This window comes from Myxocyprinus asiaticus, chromosome 24, assembly GCF_019703515.2.
Source record: "Myxocyprinus asiaticus isolate MX2 ecotype Aquarium Trade chromosome 24, UBuf_Myxa_2, whole genome shotgun sequence".
In the NCBI taxonomy this organism is placed as follows: domain Eukaryota; kingdom Metazoa; phylum Chordata; class Actinopteri; order Cypriniformes; family Catostomidae; genus Myxocyprinus; species Myxocyprinus asiaticus.
Window position 1 is genome coordinate 16,136,890 of NC_059367.1, and position 25,643 is coordinate 16,162,532.

Below are 25,643 nucleotides of genomic sequence, written 5' to 3' on the forward strand. Positions count from 1 at the left end.
CTCCAACCATGACACAAGCCCGGATCAGTCTGATTCTTAAAAAGGACAAAGATCCAAGCGAGTGTAAAAGTTACCGTCCAATCTCCCTGATCCAACTAGATGTAAAAATATTGTCAAAACTTTTGGCTAACCGATTAAGTAAGGTTATGACATCTCTTATACATATAGATCAGGTGGGGTTTATTCGGGGCCGTAGCTCTTCTGATAACATTAGGCGTCTCATCAATATCATGTGGTCAGTAGCGAATGATCAATCTCCGGTCGCTGCCATCTCACTTGATGCCGAAAAGGCATTTGATATGGTAGAATGGGATTATCTTTTTAAGATTTTGGAAATGTATGGGTTCGGGAGTACATTTATTGTTTGGATTAAGTTACTTTATAGACACCCTGTAGCAGCGGTACAAACAAATGGATTAATTTCAGATTATTTTACTCTGGATAGGGGCATCTTTATTGTTCTGTCTTGCCCTGGAACCATTAGCAGCCGTGATAAGGGGGGAGGATGATTTTCCAGGGGTGGTGGTGGGAGGTGTGGTGCATACGATTCTGCTTTATGCAGATTATATTTTATTATTTGTCTCTGAACCTACTAGATCTATGCCTTGCCTCCACAGAATTATTAATTCCTTTTCCAAGTTCTCAGGATACAAAGTTAACTGACAGCGTACTGTCCAGAAATGGCTTTCCAGTTGGGCGCCTTCCAATTGCCCAAACAGGGCATTAAATATTTGGGGATTTTATTCCCAGAAAATTTGTCTGATTTAGTTAGTGTTAATTTTGACCCTTTAATAAAAAGATTTTCGAGCAATGTGGGCATGTGGGCTTCATTACATTTATCGATGATTGGGAAGGTTAATGTTATTCAAATGAATTGCATTCCAAAATTTAACTACCTGCTGCAATCTCTCCCTATAGATGTCCCCCTCTCTTATTTCAAGCAATTTGATAGCATAGCGAAGTCCTTCATTTGGAATGGTAAATGTCCCACATTGCATTTTAATAAGTTACAAAGGCCAATTGACAAAGGAGGGCTAGGCCTACCCAAGATTTTTTTTTATTACTATGCATTCAGTCTCAGACATTTGGCTCATTGGTCACTTCCACCTGAGAGAGCCACTCCCTGGTTTGTTATTGAACAAGCAGTTCTTGCCCTTATTTCGCCATTACAAAACATCTCTATCAAACTAATCGGAAAAGTTAAGTTACACCCCGTTATTTCGCATTTACACTCGGTATGGACTAAAGTGTCCAGATTGTTTAAATTGGACACTTATTTAAATGTTGCCTCGAGTATATGGTAGAACCCAAGATTATGTATTGGCAAGTCCCCTTTCTGCTGGCCAGAGTGGATTGTGAGAGGGGTTGCTACACTCGGTGACCTATATGAAAGTGGAGTGTTGAGATCGTTTGAAACTTGGTCCAACATTTTGGGATCCCCAGACCTCAGTTTTATAGGTATTTACAATTGCGGCACCTGCTTTGTATTGTTTTTGGGAGTGGCACGCAACCCCCGAGTGTGGCAGATACTCTGGGAGTGGTGATTACTGCTTTTGGAAAAGGTCATGAGGCATCAGTGTATTACTCCCTGCTAATTCAGAGTCTGGGGGATGGAACTTTAAATTCCCTCAAAAGATTATGGGAGGAAGATTTAAATTTGTTTTTGGAGGAGGGAGTGTGGGCTAGGATTCTTAAAAACGTAAATTCTGCATCTAGAGATGCAAGGGTGCGCCTTATGCAATTTAAGATTCTACAGAGATTTTACTGGACCCCTTCTAAATTGTATAGGCTTGGTCTTAAGGACACACCCACATGCTGGCGATGCCATTTAGAAGATGGAGTCACCACCCATGTTTTTGGGGGGTGTCATAAGATACAGGAGTTCTGGTTGAGGGTCCAGAATTTTTTGGCCGACATATTGGGTACTCGGATCTCCTTTTGCCCCAGGCTCTGTATTTTAGGTGATGGGGCGGTCATTGATGTAGGAGGTAAGTACATGAAGAATTGGATCCTGGCCGGTGTTTTGGTGGGCAGACAGGTTATCCTTAGAGGATTTAAGTCAGCTGGAGCCCCCTCGTTTTGTGAGTGGTGCGAGGAGATGGGCAGGGTGGCAGCTTGGGAAGAGTTGTCATATAGAAGGCTAGGCAACATGGATTTGTTCATCAGGAGGTGGGGCAGCTATTTGGCCTTTTTGGAGGGCTCTCAGGGAGGGGCAGTGGAGGGAGACGTGTTGTTTTAAATGTGTATGTTGTAGCCTTTTTGTTTTTGAACATATACTTTTTTTTTAAATGTATTTCTAAATATTTTCTTCTGTTTTATTGTTTGTTTGTGTGTCTTTGTCAATTGTATTTGACCACTGGGGTGTCTGTTTGTGTTGGGTGGTGGGGTGGTTAATGTTCGGGAGGAAGGGTTGTAAATAATATAATGTGATTCTAAATATTCTTTTATATATATATATATATATATATGTTATATGGAATCAATAAAAACTTTTAATAACAAAAAAAAAGAACTGGGTCCTGACAAGTGTGATGGTTGCCAGACAGATTGTTTTGAGGGAATGGAAGTCGGCTGGAGCGCCCCCATTTCATGAGTGGAGCATGGAGATGGGAGGGTGGCAGCACATGAGGAAATGTTATATAGTAAACTGGGTAATTTGGGTTTGTATGTTGGGAAATGGGGCAAATGGTTGGCATTCTTGGAGGGCTCTCGGGGAGAGGTAGCAAAGAGTGAGATTTAGATGTAGATGTGTGTGATTATTATATATTTTTTATTTATTTATATTTTTTATAATTATTTGTATTTATTTATTTATTTATTTTTTATTATTGTTATTTCTGTGTGAATATGCTCATGTGACCACGGGAGTGTTTGTTGGGGGTCGGGGTTGGGCTGGGTATTGGGATGGGTAGTGGTGGGGATAAAATGTTAAATGTTGATTCCATGTATACATGTTTTGTTTTTCGTGACTTCTGTGGGAATCAATAAAAATGTTAATCACAAATGATCTGAATTATTATATTTTATGAATATAAACGAAATTATTCATTATTATGAATATTTAACATTTATTATATTTATAATTATTTTGTTTATTATACATTTTATTATCTTTATTAGGGGGGCTTTTTCAGCAAATATTGATAAATTTGCATATCCAACACTTTCACTACAGCCAATGACGTCGCTGGACATCATTTCCATCTAATATGTGACAATTACTTGCTTCTGTCACACATAACAGCTTCCTATCATGTTTACACACTCTACTGATTGGTTAAGTTTAGATAAGGGGTTTGGGGAAGGGCATAATATTAATAAGTATGCCTCATGCGCGAAACTCGTGCTTACTTCCGCATTAGACATCCGGGAATTTGCACGTGATGAAGTCATACGAGTTTATGCGAACAACATCGTGCAACACCATACATAGCCAACTCGTAAATTATGTACAAATTTTCATGAGATCGGGTTGGAATATCATGTAATTAATTCAATTATAAATCTAGAGCGATTGAAAGCCCTGCTTAATGCATATCTTAAATATAAGTGAAAGCATGGTTACATTTGTGGAATATTCCTCACATTAAGCCACCAATGTTTTTGTGATAAATGCAGTTTTACAGAGACATGGAGATTGGCTTATTTTGTATATGATGTTGCGAGTGATAATTGTAATAAAAAAATAATAGAGATAGAGTTTCATTGCCAGAATAATATATGTAGACTTTTTTTTTTTTTCAATTCACTTGCCATTGGCAGATGTGGCAAAGTGTTAATTTTGCATCCAGCGCCAACATTTTTTATTTGCTTCTTCTTCTTAATTTTCACTCTGTCCTTCGGAGACGTGTTTTAAGCAAAGTATGCATCTGTTGAAAAGGCTTAGGAACATTCTTGAAGCATCAGCACCTGTGTAGGGTGGTGAGGTTGTCATAGAAGAGCTGGTGGGGGTGGGGAAGGATATGTGAAAGTTTCCTGTTGTGGTGATTTGAATCAAATGTGAGACTTTGCCTGTTGCAAAGCAACACTATAAGCACCCAGCGCCAACCACCAACTACACATGCTAAATTATTAATCTACACACCTCTATATAACAATTAGTATTTAAAATGGGTGACATAACATTTGATTCCTTTGGCCATGTGTGAAAGACCTTCAAAAGCCAACTTATATGTGTAAGAGAGAGGGATAGAGAGAAAAAAAGAGGGAGAGATCTTTCAGAAGGGAAACATCCTCCCACATCAGCATAAAACATGCTCACAACCCATTGCCCCATTTTGTTCAACTTATCAGCTGCTTCAATTTCGCTCTCTCACTCTATTTTTCTTTCTTTCTTTCTTTCTTTCTCTGTCACTCGAAAATCATAATTTTTTCACAGCTCCTGATCTGTGAAACAACCTCCTCACCGCCATCATGGCCGACCCTGCCATGGAGCTCCCATTCTTCTATGGCAGCATCAGTCGACTGGAGGCCGAGGAGCACCTGAAGCTGGCCAGCATGGGAGATGGCCTCTTCCTCCTGCGGCAGTGCCTCCGTAGCCTAGGGCTATGTCCTTTCTATGGTCTGGAACCTGCAGTTCTACCACTACTCCGTAGATAAACAGTTGAACCGTACTGTATGGCAGGTGGAAAGCCTCATTGTGGACCTTCTGAGCTTTGTGAGTACTACAGCAAAGACCCAGATGGGCTAGTGTGCACCTTAAGAAAGCTTGCATGCGATCGGCCGACACACCAATCAAGACGGGTATGTTTGACAGCTTGAGGGACAATATGCTTAGAGAATATGTGCATCACGCCTGGAACTTGGAGGTAAGCCATTGTGCAGAAGTTTCAAATCAGAAGGAATTTAAAAAAGGCATTGTTGAATTCTTGATTCTGATCACATTCAGTGATCACAAACATTTTCTAACCAAGGCACTGAAGGATTATATGTTACCTTTTTTAAGGGTGAGGCAATGGAGCAAGCCATCATTAGCCAGGCCCCACAGCTAGAGAAACTCATTGCCACCACAGCGCATGAGAAAATGCCCTGGTTCCACAGCAAGATCCCTCGGCAGGAGGGCGAGAGACGACTGTACTCTGAATCTCAGCCGGATGGAAAGTTCCTGTGAGTGAAGAGCTTGATTAGTCATTAGACTTGATAGAATTAAAGTTTTCCCACTGCAAGTCATAAGGTAATGATAACAAATGGGCAGAGGCAAAACAGATCATCAATATTGCATGTAGCAAAGATGGAGTTGGGTCTTCTTATTACAGAGGGGTGTTTTGGTTAAAAACAATGCACTATCAATGCTGGATTGGGTAAAATCAATGCAATGTGGATGGCTATGATGATTAAATGTGTCATGAAAAAACTGTGTTGGATATAGTTTTGCCTTAGTAACTAATCTGCATTGCCTTAAAATCTTCCTATGCCTGCAAAAAAACAAACAAACAAACAAACAAAAAAAAAGTTACAAAAAAAAGTTACAAAATGCAAAAAGTAGATATCAGGATTGGTCAAAATGACCTATTTACTAATCTATTTATCACTATCATACTTAATCATACATAAGACAATCAGCAAGCATGTAGATGAGCAAGAATCTGACCTCTGATCTATTATTTAATCTGTTTTCCAGAGTCAGACAGAGAGAAGATTTTGGCACCTGCGCTCTGTCAATGACATACGGAAAAACAGTATACCATTATCAGATCTTGCACGACAAATCAGGGAAATATGCAATGCCTGAGGGAACTAAATTTGACACTGTGTGGCAGGTACGTTTTACCCATCAAAGAGTCTGTCACCTCATATTGCCTTTTCATGAAATGGGTGAAAAGTTTTAAATGGTAAAAACATAATTTTGTTCACAGGAATGTCACTAGAACAGAACAGCTTTAAAAAATACATTTAACATTTATCTACTTTATTAATTAATTATATTTGGTTACTTTAACACAAGTTTACTGTTTACTGTTTTGGTTCAGTTGTTATAAAGCACCTATTGCATATATGTTTCAAATGTACAGTATATTTTGCACCAAAGCTAATGCAACATAAATAAATTTATGCAGCACCAAAAAAAGCAGCACCTTCCATACAAAGTTGTTTGTGAAAATCAAGACAATGAAAGATAAAATATAATATAATTTAATAATGCAAAAAGAATAAAACATTGTCAAATACAAAGGCAGCAGACTTTTTTGTGTTTTAAAATTTAATTTGTACAGTAGAATAACTATAGTTCTAAATTAAGATCTGCAGAACTAGATGGAAATTTCCAAAAATAGAGATGCTATTTGCAAATATTTTTGTAATAGGCAATGACGAAATATAAAAAACCATGCCAAAAGTTATCTTATAAACAAAGATTTCTATGTGATCACATAACCTACAAAATTGTAGGTGATTTTATTATTATTATTGTTTTAATAATTATATATTTTTTGGAGGGCAGCTGGTTGAGTACTTAAAAATGAAGCCAGATGGTCTCGTGACTGTCCTGATAAATGCACCAATGGGTAAGAACTTTCTATGATTCAAAGCAGTTTATATATATATATATATATATATATATATATATATATATATATATATATATATATATATATATGTTTTTCTACCTGTAAACTACTATTTAACTGTGTATAAGTAATGGGAATATCGAATGAATAGCCTCAGAGCTTTGAAGAGTCTTTTTTCATTTAAAGGGATAGTTCATGAGTAATCATTTACTCACCCTCATGTCATCTCAGATGTGTATGACTTTCTTTCTTCTGCTGAACTCAAACAAAGAACTGTATGTGAATGGGTACCAAAATTTTGAAGGTCAAAAAAACTTACAAAGGCAGCATAAAATAATCCATATGACTCCAGTGGTTAATTCTATGTCTTTAGAAGCGATATGAAAGGTGTGGTTGAGAAACAGATCAATATTTAAGTCCTTTTTTTACAATCAATCCCCACTTTTACATTCTTTTTCTTTAGCTTTTGGAAATTTGCATTAATTGTGCATATTGCCACCTACAGGGCAGTAAGGAGAATTTATAGTAAAAAAGGACTTAAATATTGATCTGTTTCTCACCCACACCTATCATATCGCTTTTAAAGATATAGATTTAACCACTGGAATCTTATGAATAACTTTTAAGCTGCCTTTATGTGCTTTTTGGAGCTTCAAAATTTTGTTTCCCATTCATCTGCATTGCACTGAGATATTCTTCTAAAAATCTTAATTTGTGTACAGCAGAAGAAAGAAAGTCATACACATCTGGGATAGAATCAAGGTGAGAAAATGATAAGAATTTTCACTATCCCTTAAAGGCAGCTTGTGTGAGACAAATTTGTTGAGATTAATACTTTTCTTCCCATTTATATTTTACTTTTAGTCATTGCAAATGGTCCGGTAAGTAAGACTGACAAATGTCACCTTTTTTTTAACATATCTAATAATAGTATTGTGCATGTTGTTGATCACTGGGGGGTTTATTTGTGCGTTTCAGAGGAGGCCTAATGGATACACACCGCCCCCTATGGGTAAGTTGATATTGGTACAATTTATGAATGTCAGAGGGATAAAATCATGTCCAGAAATGTATGTCAACTTGAAATATGATTTTGTTTTTTTGTTTTTTTAAAGGAGTCCAAGTTTTTGAAAAGGGCTTTCTTATTGATAAATAGATAAAGTTCCCGGCTAATACTGCCAGCTAAACTTTCTGGAAATTTCAAGAGTATTCACAAGCAACTTTGATAAATAACTAAAAACTGAACAAATTATTTACCTTGACCTCTCACTCTTTGACTTTTTCCAAGGGGATATTGCCCCAAAGTTGTCTTATGTCTTATAACCCCACATGCCTAAACTAGTGTAGAAAAGTCAGTTACACTAAGCAGAGTTCATTAGCATGGCAATAAATTCATGGGAGTAACATAAGCTGTTTTGTTGCCCAGTTCCCAAGCCTTTGGGAGCTGAGGGTCCACGTCCATCTTTACCTATGGACCATGATGCATTTACAAGTCTTTATGATGATCCAAATGAATGCAAGAAGAAAACGCTCTTCATCAAGAGAGACAAGCTTATGATTTGAGCTTGGAATAGGAAACTTCGGCTACGTCAAGAAAGGTGCCTTCAAAATGGACAGGTGAGTCCATTAGGAGGAAATAATATGAAATTTATGACATCTTCAGTATTATAATAAGTCACCTGGATGGATTAAACTACTTCATTTAGCATAATAGCTAATTTAGCATAATTTGCTACAAGATTTCATAATATCTATTCAGGGTGTGAATAGATATTATGAAATTCACATTTAAACTGGATTCAAACACTGTGTTCTCCTGTGTAGCAAACAGATAGATGTGGCCATTAAAGTGCTGAAGAATGAGAATGAGAAATCAATAAAGGACGAAATGATGCGAGAGGCCCATATTATGCATCAGCTCTGTGATCCATTCATCGTGTGCATGATTGGACTCTGTGAGGCTGAAGCACTCATGCTGGTCATGGAGATGGCTCCTGCTGGCCCGCTCAACAAGTTCCTCTCCAGTAAGAAGTGAGCTTATTATTTTAAATTATGTTATGTTATATTATATTATATTATATTATATACTTCTTTTCCTGTCAAAATGCATTTATTTCCATTTTAGTAAAGAAAACAAAACAAAATGTAATAATATAATGCTTTATTAACATTTTCAAAACAAAGCCTTCCACAGTATAAAGATAGAAATGCACTAAAACAGCACCAATTCAAGTAACATTGAACATTTCCCAATGTCTAAGTGGGAGGTTGACTAATTGAAAGAAATAGTCACACCATAGGTTGCATATTCATTGCAATGGGCATTAAATCTCTTAAACTCTAATCCTCCAGAATATTAATCTGCTGATAGACTGTGGCTATCTACTTTCCTACATCATGAATCATGAAGCCGTGTTCATGATTCATGTCAGGGGATCAACGCCAGTGTAAAGCGCCACTTTGAACTCCACATGAACAGCCCATGCAGACAAAAACGCCTCATTCTGCATTTTGGTGATAGTTCTGATTAACATTTTTTATTGATTCATACAGATAACAAAGAAAAGCAAAACATATATACACAGAATCAACATTTAACTCCCACTATTACCCAACCCCACACTGACCCTCAACAAACATCCCTGTGGTCATATATAAGTTTACACACATAAAAAAACAAAACAAACCGCTCCGTCCCCCAGACTCTGAATTTGCTGGGAGTAATACACTGATGCCTCATGACCTTTTCCAAAAGCAGTAATCACCACTTCCAGAGTATCTGCCAATTTAGGGGGGGTGTATGCTACTCCCAAGAATAGTACAGAGCAGGTGGCGCAGCTGTAAATACCTAAAGAACTGAGATCTGGGAATCCCAAAATGTTGAACCAAATCTCTCTCAGGTGGAAGCGACTAATGAGCCAAATGTCTGAGACCGAATGCATAATAATAAAACAAAATCTTGGGTAGGCCTAGCCCACCTTTGTCAATCGGCCTATGCAATTTACTGAAATGTAATCTGAGACGTTTACCATTCCAAATGAAGGAATTCGCTATGCTATCAAATTGCTTGAAATAAGAGAGGGGGACATCTATAGGGAGAGACTGTAGCAGGTAGTTGAATTTTGGAATACAATTCATTTTAATAACATTAACCTTCTTAATCATAGATAAATGTAATGAAGCCCACTTGCCCACATTGCTCAAATTTTTTTTTTATTAAAGTGTCAAAATGAACTCTAACTAAATCACTCAAATTTCCTGGGAATAAAATACCCAAATACTTAATGCCCTGTTTGGGCCACTGGAAGGTGCCTGGCTGAAAAGCCGTTACTGGGCGGTACGCTGTCAGAGCCAAAGCTTTGAATTTAGACCAATTAACTCTGTACCCTGAGAACTTAGAAAAGGAATTAATAATTCTGTGGAGGCAAGGCATAGATCTAGTAGGGTCAGAGACGAATAATAAAATATAATCTGTGTAAAGCAAACGCTTCTGCGCCACACCTCCCGCCATCACCCCTGGAAAATTATCCTCTTTTCTTATCGCGGCTGCTAATGATTCCAGGGCAAGACAGAACAATAATGGGGAGAGAGGGCAACCCTGCCGGGTGCCCCATCCAGAGTAAAATAATCTGAAAGTAATACGTTCATTTGTACTGCCACTACAGGGTGTCTATAAAGTAACTTAATCCATCCAATAAAAGTATTCCCGAACCTGTACATTTCCAAAATCTTAAAAAGATAATTGAATTCTACCATATCAAATGCCTTTTCGGCGTCAAGTGAGATGGCCGCGACCAGAGACTGATCATTCGCCACTGACCACATGATATTGATGAAACGCCTAATGATATCAGAAGAGCTATGGCCCCGAATAAACCCCACCTGATCTATATGTATAAGAGATGTCATAACCTTACTTAATTGGTTAGCCAAAATCTTTGACAATATTTTAACGTCTAGCTGGATCAGGGAAATTGGACAGTAACTCTTACATTCGCTTGGATCTTTGTCCTTTTTAAGAATCAGATTGATCCGGGCTTGCATCATGGTTCGAGGATGCTTTCCATTCTTTAATGATTCTGTATAAAATTCTAGCAAAAGTGGAGCCAATTCTGTAGCATAAGATCTATAAAACTCAGCGGCAAAGCCATCTGGCCCCAGAGCCTTGTCTGTAGGCAAGGCCTTAATTAACTCGCCAAGCTCCTCCAAGGTTATCTCAGAATCAAGAGAATTTTTTGCTCAGCCATCAGTTTAGAAAGTTCTAATGGTTCCACAAAGTTTCTAATATCCTCATCAGTAGACGAGGACATGGAACTATAGAGATCAAGATAGAATTCTTTAAAAGCATTATTAATATCAATGGCCGATGTAAATATTTCACCACCAGCAGATTTCACTGAGAGAATGGTAGAAAAAGACTCTCTCTGTTTTATATATCTAGCCAGAAGACCTGCCTTGTCCCCCAACTCAAAGTATGACTGTCTTGCCCTGAATAACCAAAACTCCACCTTCTGCGACAAAATAGTGTTATATCTGTATTTCAATCAGGTCAATTCTCTGAGGCCATTGATGATATTCGGCACTTCAACTCTGCCTTGGCACTTTTAATATTCCTTTTCAACTCCACGAGTTCTTGTGCTTTGGATATCTTGGTGAATGAGGCATACTGTATGATCCAGCTCCTAAGAACCACCTTAAGTGCCTCCCAAGCTATGCCATTTCAGTCTTTAACATTTGTTGGAATTCAGGATTTTGCAAAGGGATACATTAAAGCGCCAACTATATGATTTCCTTTTCTCCATATGTGGCAGCACCACTAAACCACCAGGGCGTGATCTGAGACTAAAATGTTTCCAATTGAGCAATCAACAACAGATGAAATGAGGGACTTAGATATAAAAATAAAAAAGAAAAAGCTATTCTAGAATAAATCTTATGGATTGATGAAAAGAATGTATAGTCCCTACCAGATAGGTTCAAAAGTCTCCAAATATCTGTAAGACCAAGATTTTTACACATCCTGTGAAGTGTCAGTGTTGCTCTAGGGGGCATGCATACTTTTGCTTCACTAAGACCAAGGACTGAGTCCATCAAAAGATTAAAGTCTCCTCCCAATATTATATCATGAGGGGTGCCAGCGGCTTGCAACATCCCTTCAAGATCTATAAAAAAGCCCTGATCATCAACGTTAGATGCGTAAATATTAGCCAAATTAAGACTTTGCCCCTGAATTTCTGCTAAAACAATAATGACTCTTACTAATTCATCTTTAATCTGTTTGAGACATTTGAATAGTAGATGCTTACTTATCAGTGTAATGACTCCCCTGCTCTTACTTGAGCCAGTACTAAATAAAACATGTCCACCCCATATCTTCCCAAATTTTTCAACTTCCTGCGGGGAAAGATGCATTTCCTGAAGAAACATTATATCATATTTCTTACGCTTAAGAAGAGAAACAACCTTCCTTCTTTTTATGGGGTGCCCCAATCCATTCACATTCCACATGGAGAGAGACACAATTCGCTCATATTAACATCTGACATTCTGACATATGAGCAAAAATAGATTGTGTGTCAAAAACAAAATTATAAAGACCACATTCCAACATTAGTGCAACAATCAAACCCCCAACATCCCCCAGAACTAAACAAACAGAAAAAAGAAAAACGTGTGCATTAACCCTGCGCACGACAGCGCCAACTGGTGTCCATCCCTCTAAACTCAAACAGTCCAGGTACACCTATGAGAGCCTCCGTGACAACTTTGCCGTCGGATAGCTCAAGTCCGGTGTTTCTATAAAAATTTTGTGAGACAGAGTTACACAACAAAAATAATCTATAAAACAAACTCCAGCCAATAGGCGGAATAAACACAAAGAACGTGTATATTCATCTATAACTGTCCTGAAGGTGTGTTATTCCACAAAACTCTAGCCGCTAGGTGGAACCAGCACAAAAAAAAAAAAAAAAAAAAAAAAGGCACTCAGATTCCTCGAACAGTCAAACGAATGTTCAGTGAGCCGGCCCATTCGGCTGCTACATGAGTGCAACAAATTACCTAATCACTCCAATGTCTTGCAAGAAATACTCCACAAAACAAACTCCAGCAGCTAGGCGGAACCAGCACAAAAAGAAACAAAAAAGGCGCTCAGTTTCCTCGAACAGTCAAGTGAATGTTCAGTGAGTCAGCCCATTTGGCTACAACGTGAGTAACACAAAATAACTTACTCCATTGTCTTCATGAAGGACATCGCTTGCTGGGGACATGTGAATATTTTACGGCCATCCTTAGCATCTATTCTCAATTTGGCCGGGAACATCAGTGCAAACGTGACCTTCCACTGATGTAAGAGTTTCTTGCATTCCTTGAAACGATCACGTTTCTCTCTTGTCGAATTCGAAGTCTGGGAGCAAGAAAATGCTGTGGTTCTTCCAAAAACGCCTTCCTTTACTCCTCGCCTCGCGTAACACCAGATCTTTATTGGATGATCTCAGAAATTTGGCCAGAATTGATCAGGGCCTGTCTCCCTCAGCAGATTGCCGAGCCGGAACCCTGTGAGCTCGCTCGATTTCCAGTTTATGGCCTGTTATGTCAAGCAGATTCGGAAAGAGCCCTTCCAGGAATTTCACCATATCCTGCCCCTCTTCAGCTTCAGGAATTCCGACGATTCGGACATTATTCCACCGGCTACGGTTCTCCATGTCCTCCAACTTCTCCCAGACACAATCCAAATCCACCTTGGTCGCTAGCGGATTAGCAGCTAATTCCCTCTCCGATTACTCCAGATTATTGATCCATTTCTCGACATCCCCCACTCTTGTAACCACCTCTGAGAACTTCGTCTCCATGACAGTGATCGATCGAAGTATTACAGTAAGATCCTCCAATTCAGCAATGACCATCGTCAGCATTGCAGACAAGTTCAACATTTCTCGCCGAATTTCCCTCATTTCTCCAACCAGATCAGCTCCCTGGCTCTGGGTTTTCTCATGGGTAACAGCTTGAGCATGTAAGTGTCTTTTAATGTCTCCAGACCCTGAGGATTTTGAATTCTTTCACACTGTCCTCCTAGAACAGTTATGGAACAGAGTGTATCGAATCTCACCGGTTTGACATTAATAGTGTTAAAACTAGCAAAGTGAAAGTGCACGGAGTGACGCAGCGCTAAGCATAAATGGGTGTGCAAATAAAAGTTGAATACTGAGGTGGATGAGGGTACGAGCCCCGCTTTCAGGAGCTCAAGCTGGTCGTCACTGGTTAGTTCACTGATGCGGAGGTGACTGGCTTTGTCGGCCAGCAGGGGAGTTTTGAGATTTAGATCAATGGACAACTGGTCTTCTCAAAGCTAGAAACCAGTGGCTTCCCCTATGAGGATGATATTATAGATGCTGTCCAAAGAGCCCATGATGGCCAGCCAGTGGAGAAGATCACCAAATGCCAGCCTTCTTGTATCATCCTCTAACAAATCATAACCCTTCACTTTTGACTTAATGTACTATTCCTGCACATGATCTGTTATCATGAAAATGCAAGACTTAGACTTGATCTAAATGTCTAAAGAGAGAGGTCAGGTGCATCAGTATCCGTAAACGTCGCCTCCTCTTCGCTCATTCTGTCTGGTTGTGGACATAAATGATTATCGTAACTCTAAAGTTGGTAATTACGGTATGAGGCCTGCAGTCCACGCAGCCTTAAAGCAGGAGGAGAAAAATGGGGGAAGGTAAGGAGGAAGCCAATAGTGAGGTTAATATCTGTATAGTGAGTTCCTGTTTTGATAGCACATTGCCTACTGGAGTCACTGTTATTCTGTTTATTTGTTGCCTTTTCACGTTTGGGGTTTGTAATAAAGAATAAATGCAAAATGTGTAATGATAATGCTAAAATACTAAAAACAGTTGCTGTAAGAAGGGAATGTTCAGATCACCTACAGTAAATATGCAGAGGTCTTTGTAGAGGTGTCACATCAGACTTGAAGTTTTAAGGGGACTCTTGTGTTTACTGGTCCTTTATGTCCACCATCCACATTTCAGCATGAAGAGATCTCATCTAATAAAAATAAAAAAACTAGCGAAGTGCACAGAGCTCACCGTTCACACTTCCGAACCTCGCATGGCATCCGGCTTGTCCCATTTTGGTGATAGTTAAGACTTAATGTACTTCTGTGGTGATTAAAATGCACCTTATATAGGCTGAAAAATACTTTATTTCTTTCACAACTCCCATCTGGGCTTCTTTTGTACATGATATAGTGTTAAGATAAAAATTGCGTTTCTCAATCATTTTATCACTGACACAGAATCACTATTGTGTGTGTGTATTGTGCAGTGTGTTTTAGTGTAATGACAATAAATGTAATAAATGCTAATAAAGGTTCCGCCCTTCCAAAAAATGTTTATACTGGTCTAATCGTAAATGTGTTAATCACGAATAAGAAAAATGAACACATTAAACTTTTTTAATTAATCGCATGTTTTAACGCGTTAATTCTGACAGCTCTTATATTATATTTTAGAAATATTTTGAATCATATTTAATACCTTGTTCTGAGAAAAAAAAATCTCACTGTGATTAATAAAATGCATCTATTAATTTACTCCTCTCAGGGACCAGATTACTATGGAAAACATAGTGATGTTGATGCATCAGGTCTTCATGGGGATGAAGTATTTAGAGGGGAGGAACTTTGTGCACAGAGACTTGGCTGCCCGTAATGTACTTTTAGTCAACCAGCAATATGCCAAGATCAGTGATTCTGGCCTCTCCAAAGTGCTGGGTGCAGATGACAACTATTACAAGGTAGGGCTACTATCAGGTGTACTAAATGAGAAACACAGGATTTTTTAGAATGGCCTAATTGGAACACTATTACATTTATTTCAAATTAAGTTGAGTTAGTAGAGTTAGAAAATACTGTTAATGGAACCTAGGCCAGAATGTGGTCTTGGAGCCTTATCTATATTGTCCCTCTATGTTTATATTATACTGGGAATATATTAACTACTGTGAGGCAAAGTTTCTGTTCCTATTTCTGGCTAGTCACATGACCATCACTGATCTCACAACACTAGTAAGATGCTAGTTATTCATCCTTATGAGAGGCACCATGAAAACTTCATTCTGAGTGAGATTCTTTACATTTAGGCACGCGCAGCAGGGAAATGGCCTGTAAAGTGGTACACACCAGAGTGCATCCATTTTCACAAGTTCTCCAGCAAAAGTGATGTTTGGAGCTTTGGCATTACGATGTGGGAGGCTTTCTCATATGGAGGAAAGCCTTATAAGGTAAGCATTCATGCTGTGACATTGTGGTAAACCTATTTACAGCCTCAAATGATTAGCTGATAGGACACTCAATCAACACTGACATATCAAATTATTTGTTTCCCCCTGAGCAGAAAATGAAGGGCCCTGAAGTGACGAGTTTCATAGAAAGTGGTAGTCGTCTGGATTGCCCACTTGGATGCCCTGAGGCCATGTATGAATTGATGAAAGACTGCTGGACATCCAAATAAATATAATCTAATGTCATTATAAGCTTCTTACATTGAAATTTTAACATATTCTAAATAATAACTTCTGACTGATATCTGATTCTTGCTATCTGCAGGCATGAAGATCGGCCAGGCTTTGTAAAAGTGGAGGAGAGGATGAGAACTTTCTATTACTCCATTGCCAAAAAAGATCCTGGATTACATGAAAACAGTGAATGAAAAGCCCCCAAAGTAATCAAAGAGGCAAACTTTTCTCTGTCACTTTGATTTGTGTGGTGGGAGTGAAACCTTTGCAAGGACAAAATGAACAACAGTTTTGAACTTAGTTGTATTAAGTTACTTTAATATTATATTTTTCAAACTCTCTGAGTTAACCTTTTTTAATTATTTTCTGGCTACTAGCAGTGTTCAGAATACTATTTGTGCCATATGATTTACCATAGTTGGTCAACGAAAGCAAAACCTTTGCCTCCAACAGTATTTCAGGTACAGGGTTACAGTTATCAGCTGACTGATGGATGGCACACTTGTATCTTCTTTGCCATCTATTAACATTTTAAAAATGAAAGGAGGTAGCATTAACTTAAAGAATATTCCGGATTCAATACAAGTTAAGCTCAATCGACAGCATTTGTGGCATAATATTGATCATCATAAAAAATAACTTTGACTCGGCCCTCTGGACCAATGTCGAAATATGATCAAGGGGGACTAACCCAAGCAAAATTATCAAGGAGGAGCACCCCCTGGTCTAAAAAAGAGATAAAAAGTTGGGGGATACCAGAAACTTCTGATATCCCCTTCCCGGTCCGATGAAGAGACAATCACTTGCCCACCCTAAACATCAAAAGGCCCCCCAAAGATTGCATCTTAGTACTGGCCCTGCTAGTCCCTCCTTTTCTTTAAAAAAAAATCTCTGTTACAGTGAAGCACTTACAATGGGGGCCAATTCATAAACGTGAAAATACTTACCGTTTCAAAAGTATAGCCATAAGACATAAAATGTGTTAATGGGTTTAGTGTGATAAAATCACTTAACCTTTTCTGTGCAAGGTTATAACCAATTTTACAATTTCATTGCCATGATGATGTAATGTCAACAAACCCTAAAATGACTAATTAAACAACTTTACAGTTTAAATACATGAGTTTTAGCAGAAGAGTTAATACAAGTGCAACTGGCCCCATTGACTTCCATTGTAAGTGCCTCAATGTAACCTCGATTTTTGCCTTTTTTCAAGAAAAAGAGGGAAGAGTCGAAATTATTTTTTTTTATACCACAAATGCTGTCGATTGAGCTCAATTTGTATTGAATCTGGAATATTCCTTTAAATTTAAGGTCTTGTTTATTGTGTGTGATAAGTCTATTTTTTATTTTCTTTTTATGAAAATAGGTTCTAAAATGTGTCTGTAAATTAAATACTATGATGTTCCTGAACCTTTAAAACTTGGTACATGCAACAAAACTCATAACCAAATACATATTTTGATTCAAAGTCAACAGATCTTATATGAATACTACAGTGCATCTGGAAAGTATTCACAGCGCTTCACTTTTTGTTATGTTACAGCCTTATTCCAAAATTGATTAAATTCATTCTTTTCCTCAATTCTACAAACAACACCCCATAATGACAACATGAAAGAAGTTTGAAATCTTTGCTAATTTATTAAAAAAAAAAAAAAAAAAATACCCCACACATGTACAGAAGTATTCACAGCCTTTGCTCAATACTTTGTTGACCTTTGGCACCAATTACAGCCTCAAGTCTTTTTGAGTATGATGCTACAAGCTTGGCACACCTATTTTGGGGCAGTTTCTCCCATTCTTCTTTGCAGGACCTCTCAAGCTCCATCAGGTTGGATGGGGAGTGTCGGTGAACAGCCATTTTCAGATCTCTCCAGAGATGTTCAATCGGGTTCAAGTCTGGGCTCTGGCTGGGCCACTCAAGGACATTCACAGAGTTGTCCCGGAGCCACTCCTTTTGTTATCTTGGCTGTGTGCTTAGGGTCGTTGTCCTGTTGGAAGATGAACCTTCACCCCAGTCTGAGGTCCAGAGTGCTCTGGAGCAGGTTTTCATCAAGGATGTCTCTGTACATTGCTGCATTCATCTTTCCCTCAATCCTGACAAGTCTCCCAGTTCCTGCTGCTGAAAAACATCCCACAGCATGATGCTGCCACCACCATGCCTCACTGTAGGGATGGTATTGGCCAGGTGATGAGCGGTGCCTGGTTTCCTCCAGACATGACACTTGCCATTCAGGCCAAAGAGCTCAATCTTTGTTTCTCATGGTCTGAGAGTCCTTCAGGTGCCTTTTGGCAAACTCCAGGCGGGCTGTCATGTGCCTTTTACTGAGGAGTGGCTTCCGTCTGGCCACTCTACCATACAGGCCTGATTGGTGGAGTGCTGCAGAGATGGTTGTTCTTCTGGAAGGTTCTCCTCTCTCCACAGAGAAATGCTGGAGCTCTGTCAGAGTGACCATCAGGTTCTTGGTCACCTCCCTGACTAAGGCCCTTCTCCCCCAATCACTCAGTTTGGCCAAGCAGCCAGTTCTAGGAAGAGTCCTGGTGGTTCCAAACTACTTCCATTTACGGATGATGGAGGCCACTGTGCTCACTGGGACCTTCAATGCTGCAGACATTTTTCTGTACCCTTCCCCAGATCTGTGCCTTGATACAATCCTGTCTCAGAGGCCTACAGACAATTCCTTGGACTTCATGGCTTGGTTTGTGCTCTGACATGTACTGTTAACTGTCGGACCTTATATAGACAGGTGTGTGCCTTTCCAAATCATGTACAGTCAACTGAATTTACCACAGGTGGACTCCAATCAAGTTGTAGAAACATCTCAAGGATGATCAGTGGAAACAGGATGCACCTGAGCTCAATTTTGAGTGTCATGACAAAGGCTGTGAATACTTATGTACATGTGATTTTTTTTTCCGTTTTTTTATTTTTAATAAATTTGCAAAGATTTCAAACAAACTTCTTTCACATTGTCATTATGGGGTATTGTTTGTAGAATTTTGAGGAAAATAATGAATTTAATCCATTTTGGAATAAGGCTGTAACATAACAAAATGTGGAAAAAGTGAAGCGCTGTGAATACTTTCCGGATGCACTGTATACACAGGTGTAAATAAAAAGTCCTAAAGTAAAGTTTCACTGTATCAAATCAGTATTCACTTTGTTCAAGTAAACAAGAGTAACAGAATTATAATCTGACATTTATACCAAATATACAGTACTAAAAAGTTTAGTTACTAGTGTATTTTAAATACCTCAAATGCATTACATTTTTTGGATTACTAAAGGTACTCAAATGTAGGCTATCTATCCCCACTTCCTTGATGTTCAGTGGCAGACTGAAGAGCTTCCACTGATGTTTCACTAGAGGAAGTGTACTTTGCTCAGCAGGGAGGGGCCTGTGGTTTCTTTAGAAAGTGTAGACTTAATAATTGCTACAGTACGAGGGCCACGTTCCTTTTATGTCTGTAACAATTGCAAATACAATGTAACTACAAAAACAACAAACGTTATTGAAGAATCAACGAAATCGAACGTGGGGTAAAAAGGCGGTTTACATCAAAGCGGAACCAGAAAGGCTCTCGCTCGGTAAGTTTCTTTCAAGTTCTTCACTGTACACTAAGAAAATATTTCGTCATCAGCACCGTTATTTTGTACATTTTTGGTATATTTATCGCAAATGGGCAGAGGTTATTTTATTATCCCACTAATACGTTTACTTGTAGGTTAAATACATGTTGTTATCAGTCTTGCTCACGCCATTACAAACGACATCGTCACACGGAATTGGCGTTTAGACAGATGAGCATCTCGCGCAACAAGTTTGTTTCGCTTTTGATATGTGCGACTGGCATCCATTCATTTAGAGACATGGAAACATTTAGTTAAGTTTTAGCATTACATTTACACATTTGTAATATATAAATATGCTATTAATGAATGTATTGCGTAGATGTTACATACTGTATGTTGGCGGAATATCCCTACTCAGACCAGTATAATGCCACCCATGGTGCCCAACAGGAAATTACTCAATTTCGCTAATATTCTAAATAAAAAGCCTGTTTTAACCTGTACAGTGGTGCAAACTGGCATTTCTTTTTCATGGAGTTCAAACATACTGTAAGTTCAGTTGTTTGTTCAAATGGACTATTTTTGTTGGTAAAACTGTATTTACAGTAGTTAACTACATTGGTTAACATGAACTAACAATGAACAGTACTTTAACAGACTTATTAATCTTGTTTAATGGTAATTTCAACATTTACTATTTGCTTTTTATAATGAAAAGTTGAATACATAAACAATAGTTAATGCATTAGGAACCATGAACATTGTTGGCTATTTTTATGAATTAACATTGACCAAGATGAACAAATGCTATATTTATTGTTCATTGTTAGTTAATGATACCTAATGCATTTGCTAATGTTAACAAATAGAACATTATTGTAAAGTGTTACATTTGTGTTAATTTTCCCATTTGAATTGAATTGATCCTTGAGTTTGTAAGTGAAAGAATGTGAGTTTCAGAGCCTGTATTCGCAAGAATGTTTATAAGAATGCTAATCCCGAGATATAAGGTTATTTCAGTGCCAGAGCAGACAGAAAATCTCAGGCACTCATTTTATGTTTTGTCTACCCTTGGGCTGTAAATGGGTGGATTCCAGAATATGAGGAGACAAAGTTTTACCTTTTTTTGTTTTCTCTCCCTTTCTCTCCCTTTCTCTATTTCTCTCATTCAGCATCCATCCAGACTCAGAGTGCAATCAGAGATACTAAAAAGCCTCTACATAAAATATTGTCCCTGTTTATATGACCTTTAATTCCGAATAATCACATTTTGGTAACAATAAACAAAAACGTATTACACAACAATCCTCCCTCCCAGCAACCATGTCCCTGGCCCTAAAGCAAGTCTTCAACAAGGACAGGACATTCCGGCCCAAGCGCAAGTTTGAGCCTGGAACTCAGCGCTTTGAGCTACACAAAAAAGCACAAGCATCCCTTAATTCAGGCCTGGACCTGAAGCAGGCAGTGCAACTGCCGCATGGCGAAGACCTGAACGACTGGGTGGCCGTTCACGTGGTGGACTTCTTTAACCGCATCAACCTCATCTACGGCACCATCAGTGATTCCTGTACAGACCAGACCTGCCCCGTTATGTCAGGTGGGCCCAAGTACGAGTACCGCTGGCAGGACGAACACAAGTACAAGAAACCCACTGCTCTCTCTGCGCCCAAATACATGAGCCTGCTAATGGACTGGATTGAGGTGCAGATCAACAATGAACAGATCTTCCCCACTAATGTCGGTAAGGACCAACAAATGGTAATGAACAAATTAACCAGACCAGGGTGCTTTTTAGTTTAATCAAGTTCATAGCCCAAGTTGTCTTTAAATTCAAGATATTATTGATAATTTTCTTCAAATCCAAGCTGAAGTTCACTTACATTGTTGATTTTATATGAATGTGGGTGAGTTACTAACAGTAAATCATGGTGAATCTACAGAAAGTTTGAAATGTATGGTGGGACTTAAAGGAATATTCTGGGTTTGATACAAGTTAAGCTTAATCGACAGCATTTGTGGCATTATGTTGATTACCACAAAAATGAATTTTGAGTTGTCCCTCCTTTTAAAAAAGCAAAAATCTGGGTTCCAGAGAGGCACTTACAATGGAAGTGAATGGGGCCAATCCGTAAACATTAAAACACTGTTTAAAAAAGTATAGCCACAAGACATAAACAATATGTGTGATAACATAATTTTAGTGTGATAAAATCGCTTACTAACCTGTGTAAAGTTATAGCCGATTTTACAACTACGTTGCCATGACAATGTAATGTCAACAAACCCTAAAACAACTGTAAAACTGATGGTTTAAACAGCTTTACAGCTCAAATAATACACAAGTTATAACAGAAGAATAAATATAAACTGGCCCCATTTACTTCCATTGTAAGTGCCTCATTGTAACCTTTATTTTTGCTTTTTTTAAAGAAAAGGACGGACGAGTCGAAATAATTTTGTGGTAATCAAATCAACATTATGCCACAAATGCTGTCGATTGAGCTTAACTTGTATTGAACCCGGAATATTCCTTTAATAAAAACTTAATTCTTCCTGCCCGATATTCAAGTTGCTATCTCTTTTTTGTCCTCCAAACCTAAATGTATTTAGGTCATTAGTATGCCCTAGGCAACAGACATTTGATAACACATCTAGTATAGCATTGATGTCAAAATGGCCATCACATAGGCCACCATATATGAAGTAACTTGTTAACTATTTGATGTAAAATCTCAAATCACTGAAAGCCTCTGCATTCAATTGCAGGAGTCCTGTTGTTTAAGTAGTCTAAACTTCCCAGCTTCTACTGGCTTTGTCTCATTATCCCCAACCTGCCATCTGACGGTTGTGTTGCCTTTCAAATTGGGTCATGTAATTTACAGTGGGATATAAATAGACCAAGCCTGTGTATGGGACTGATTCTTAGAATGCAACAAGACAAGTCAGTTGCAGAATCTGCCATGTATAAGGAGATGCTTGTCTGCATTCAGGCCAGATTAATATTCAGGCACAATGTTAATAAACGCCATTGCAGAAATATGAGTCTGCGGTGTGTAATGTGTCACAGCAGATGTCCCAGATAAGACATTTTTTGCAGAGAGTGTTAGGATGCTTAGTTTAGAGAATAGATATGAAATTGTATTGTGAAGAGAGTTACAATGATCCAGAGTTCTCAATTTCCTTTATTTCTTCTTATGATATTAGCAGGCTCACGTAATGTAACCTAGTTCTATCTTTAATCTAAGAATAACCCCTCTGATGCTGTTTCATACAGTATGTTAAAACCTGACAAGAGTGAGAATCACAGTGAAAACTCACTAACTCTCATAAACATACTTCAGTGATAATATTGCAATAATACATATGCATTTAATGTGTATTATCACACTATAGGTCATTTAAACTTCTCAGCAAGCCAAAATGATTTTGACCTTGTTGCACTTTGACACACAATAGTCCTTCAGTCTTGCAGCTTAACTTCATGTTGTCCTATTTTTAGGTACGCCATTCCCCAAGACCTTCATGCAAGTAGCAAAGAAGATCTTGTCTCGTTTGTTCCGTGTTTTTGTCCATGTCTACATCCACCACTTTGACCGTGTGAGCCAGATGGGAGCTGAAGCCCACGTGAACACCTGTTACAAACATTTCTATTACTTTGTTACTGAATTGAACCTCATAGACCACAAAGAACTGGAGCCTCTGGTAAGCATGTGTGTTTTAGAGAGGAATTGAGAAATTTGCTTCTACTCTATTCATTTGGCTTAGTCTCCTTTAGGAAATGTCATAGGAAAATTACAACAAAATGAGATTACCAGCAGCAAATATTTATATTTAAATACACAGTGCCCCCCCACCCCCGGAATCTACGCCCTTGCCTGTACTGAGCAAAAAGCCAGAAACAATGAATGACAGATAAGGAAACAAACGTGAATGCATCATGATTAGTTGCTAACAAACCCATTTTATAATGGTTTCCCTAATTGGTAGGGCCACACAAGGACAGGTTGAGTCAGCGCGTTTGATATTTCAGCCTCTATCATTTTCTCAGAGGGAGTTAATTAGCATCTGAGCTCATAAGAGGAAAAAAACTCTATGGTTCATCGAGGCAGCAGATAATTCTCTCAGTAGTCACAGTTGAATTGATGCCATGGGATCAGGTGTCTCCAGCAGGTCCTGTTACTGACATCAGGAGCTTGGTGGCTATTTGCATAGTGTGTTTTCAAGGTTTTTATATTTTCAGAGTTGGTCAAAATAGGGAACACAATCTTTATCTACTTCAAGTTACCATCACAACATATTTAAATTAAGAAATACAAAAGAAAGCAAAATTCTGTGAGAATCGTCCAGGATATGCAGGTTTTTATCTTTTTGATACCATAGATATTTCTGTAGTTGATTGGACTATGTTTAGTTTAGTTTTTTCTGTTTCTGCCTGAATTGTGTAGTTTAGTTGTTTTGAAGTTTGTGGTTTTGTATGATGGCTTATAGTGAATTGATGCAGTGTTTATTTCTCCAAACAGAAAGAGATGACATCTCGGATGTGCCACTGAAAAAAAAAAAGAGAGCGGACCCTCACATTCCACACAGATCAGAAGAACCACCCAAATTAAAAATTAAAAAGCATATGAAACAGAAAGCTAACTTGCAAAGACTCTATTTTTATACACTTTTAAAGTACTGTAATCTATTTAGCGAGAGACATCTCTGTATTCTGATGTGTTAGGCATATGGAGAATATTTTTTATTAAAAATCAGTATTAACGATTATTTTTGTTTTCCAAATTTGTTTCTGAATCATTCCTTTTTTCCTGTTGACATAATCTATAACATACAGATTATATTTGTGACTATTTATGTATGTGGTTGAGATATTAAACCCAATCTGTCTTGTCTGTGTATCTCATTGATCTTGTTCTTTTTTGTTGGTTAATGGTCATGTTCTTCCAAAGTCAGAGTGGGTTTCAGTGACATCTAGCACTGCAGTAATTTTGACACACACACAAACACACAAAAAAAATTCCTAGTAGGTTCTGATGAAACAATATGACTTTACGTGCGGCGACCACTATAGTTTTTAAAGGGATATTTCACCCAAAATGAAAATTCTCTCATTATTTACTCACTTTCATGCCATCCCAGATGTGTATGACTTTCTTTCTTCTGCAGAACACAAACAAAGATTTTTAGAAGAATATCTCAGAACTGTATGTCCTTTCAATGCAAGTGAATAGTGACCAGAACTTACAAGCTCGAAAAATCAGATAAAGGCAACATAAAAGTAATCCATATGACTCCAGAGGTTAAATCCATGTCTTCTAAAGCGATACAATCACTTTGGGTGAGAAACTGATAAATATTTCAATCATTTTTACTATGAATCTCCACTTTTACTTTCAGTATGTGAAAGTAGAGATTTATAGTAAAAAAAAAAAAAAAAAGGACTTAAATATCTGTTTTTCACCCACACCTATCATATCTCTTCTGAAGACATGGATTTAACCACTGGAGTAATATGAATTACTTTTATGCTGCTTTTATATGCTTTTTGGAGCTTGTAAGGTCTGGTCACCATTCACTTGCACTGACTGGACCAACAGAGCTGAAATATTCTTCTAAAAATCTTTGTTTGTATTCAGCAGAAGAAACAAACATATCTGGGATGGCATGAGGGTGAGTACTGGGAGAATTTACATTTTTATGTGAACTGTCCCTTTAAGATATAATTCAGACGGTCTACCTTGGTATATCATGTCTTTTATGTTGCTTAAATGAAAGACAATTGTGTAGTTTTCCCCAACAGACTGTCTTTTCTGGTTTTGCTTTTAATCTTAGATCATCTCCACTGTTAAATATACAAATTGAGGTTAAAGGTTGAGAGCTTTCTAGTCTGCTGATTCATCTAGTTTGTGTCTGTCCACTAGATGACGACAAAGGCACACATCACACAAGACGAGCCCGGATGATGAAATCTTGCATTACATTGGGTTGTTGCATCATGCAATAATAATAACTGATCTGAGCAAATTCACAGATATTTATAA

General features: G+C 38.1%; 1 protein-coding gene and 1 pseudogene across 1 annotated transcript; both read left to right on the top strand.

Annotated features, from left to right (window-relative positions):
• The first annotated feature begins 3,301 nt into the window (after nucleotides 1-3,301).
• LOC127415280 (tyrosine-protein kinase ZAP-70-like) lies at nucleotides 3,302-17,565 on the top strand (annotated as a pseudogene).
• A 1,814-nt stretch (nucleotides 17,566-19,379) lies between these two features.
• Nucleotides 19,380-24,500, top strand: LOC127415278 (MOB kinase activator 3A). Its single transcript, XM_051653973.1, has 4 exons — nucleotides 19,380-19,617; nucleotides 20,775-21,343; nucleotides 23,102-23,304; nucleotides 24,123-24,500. Exons 2-4 carry the CDS (start codon nucleotides 20,926-20,928, stop codon nucleotides 24,150-24,152), a joined length of 651 nt encoding a protein of 216 aa, XP_051509933.1. The 5' UTR covers nucleotides 19,380-19,617; nucleotides 20,775-20,925; the 3' UTR covers nucleotides 24,153-24,500.
• Nucleotides 24,501-25,643: the final 1,143 nt, after the last annotated feature.

Coding starts and splice junctions, on each gene's coding strand:
- LOC127415278 (XM_051653973.1), top strand. CDS start 20,926: ATGTCCCTGGCCCTAAAGCAAGTCTTCAACAAGGACAGGACATTCCGG. Junction 21,344..23,101: donor GATCTTCCCCACTAATGTCG/GTAAGGACCAAC, acceptor TCCTATTTTTAG/GTACGCCATTCCCCAAGACC. Junction 23,305..24,122: donor ACAAAGAACTGGAGCCTCTG/GTAAGCATGTGT, acceptor TTCTCCAAACAG/AAAGAGATGACATCTCGGAT.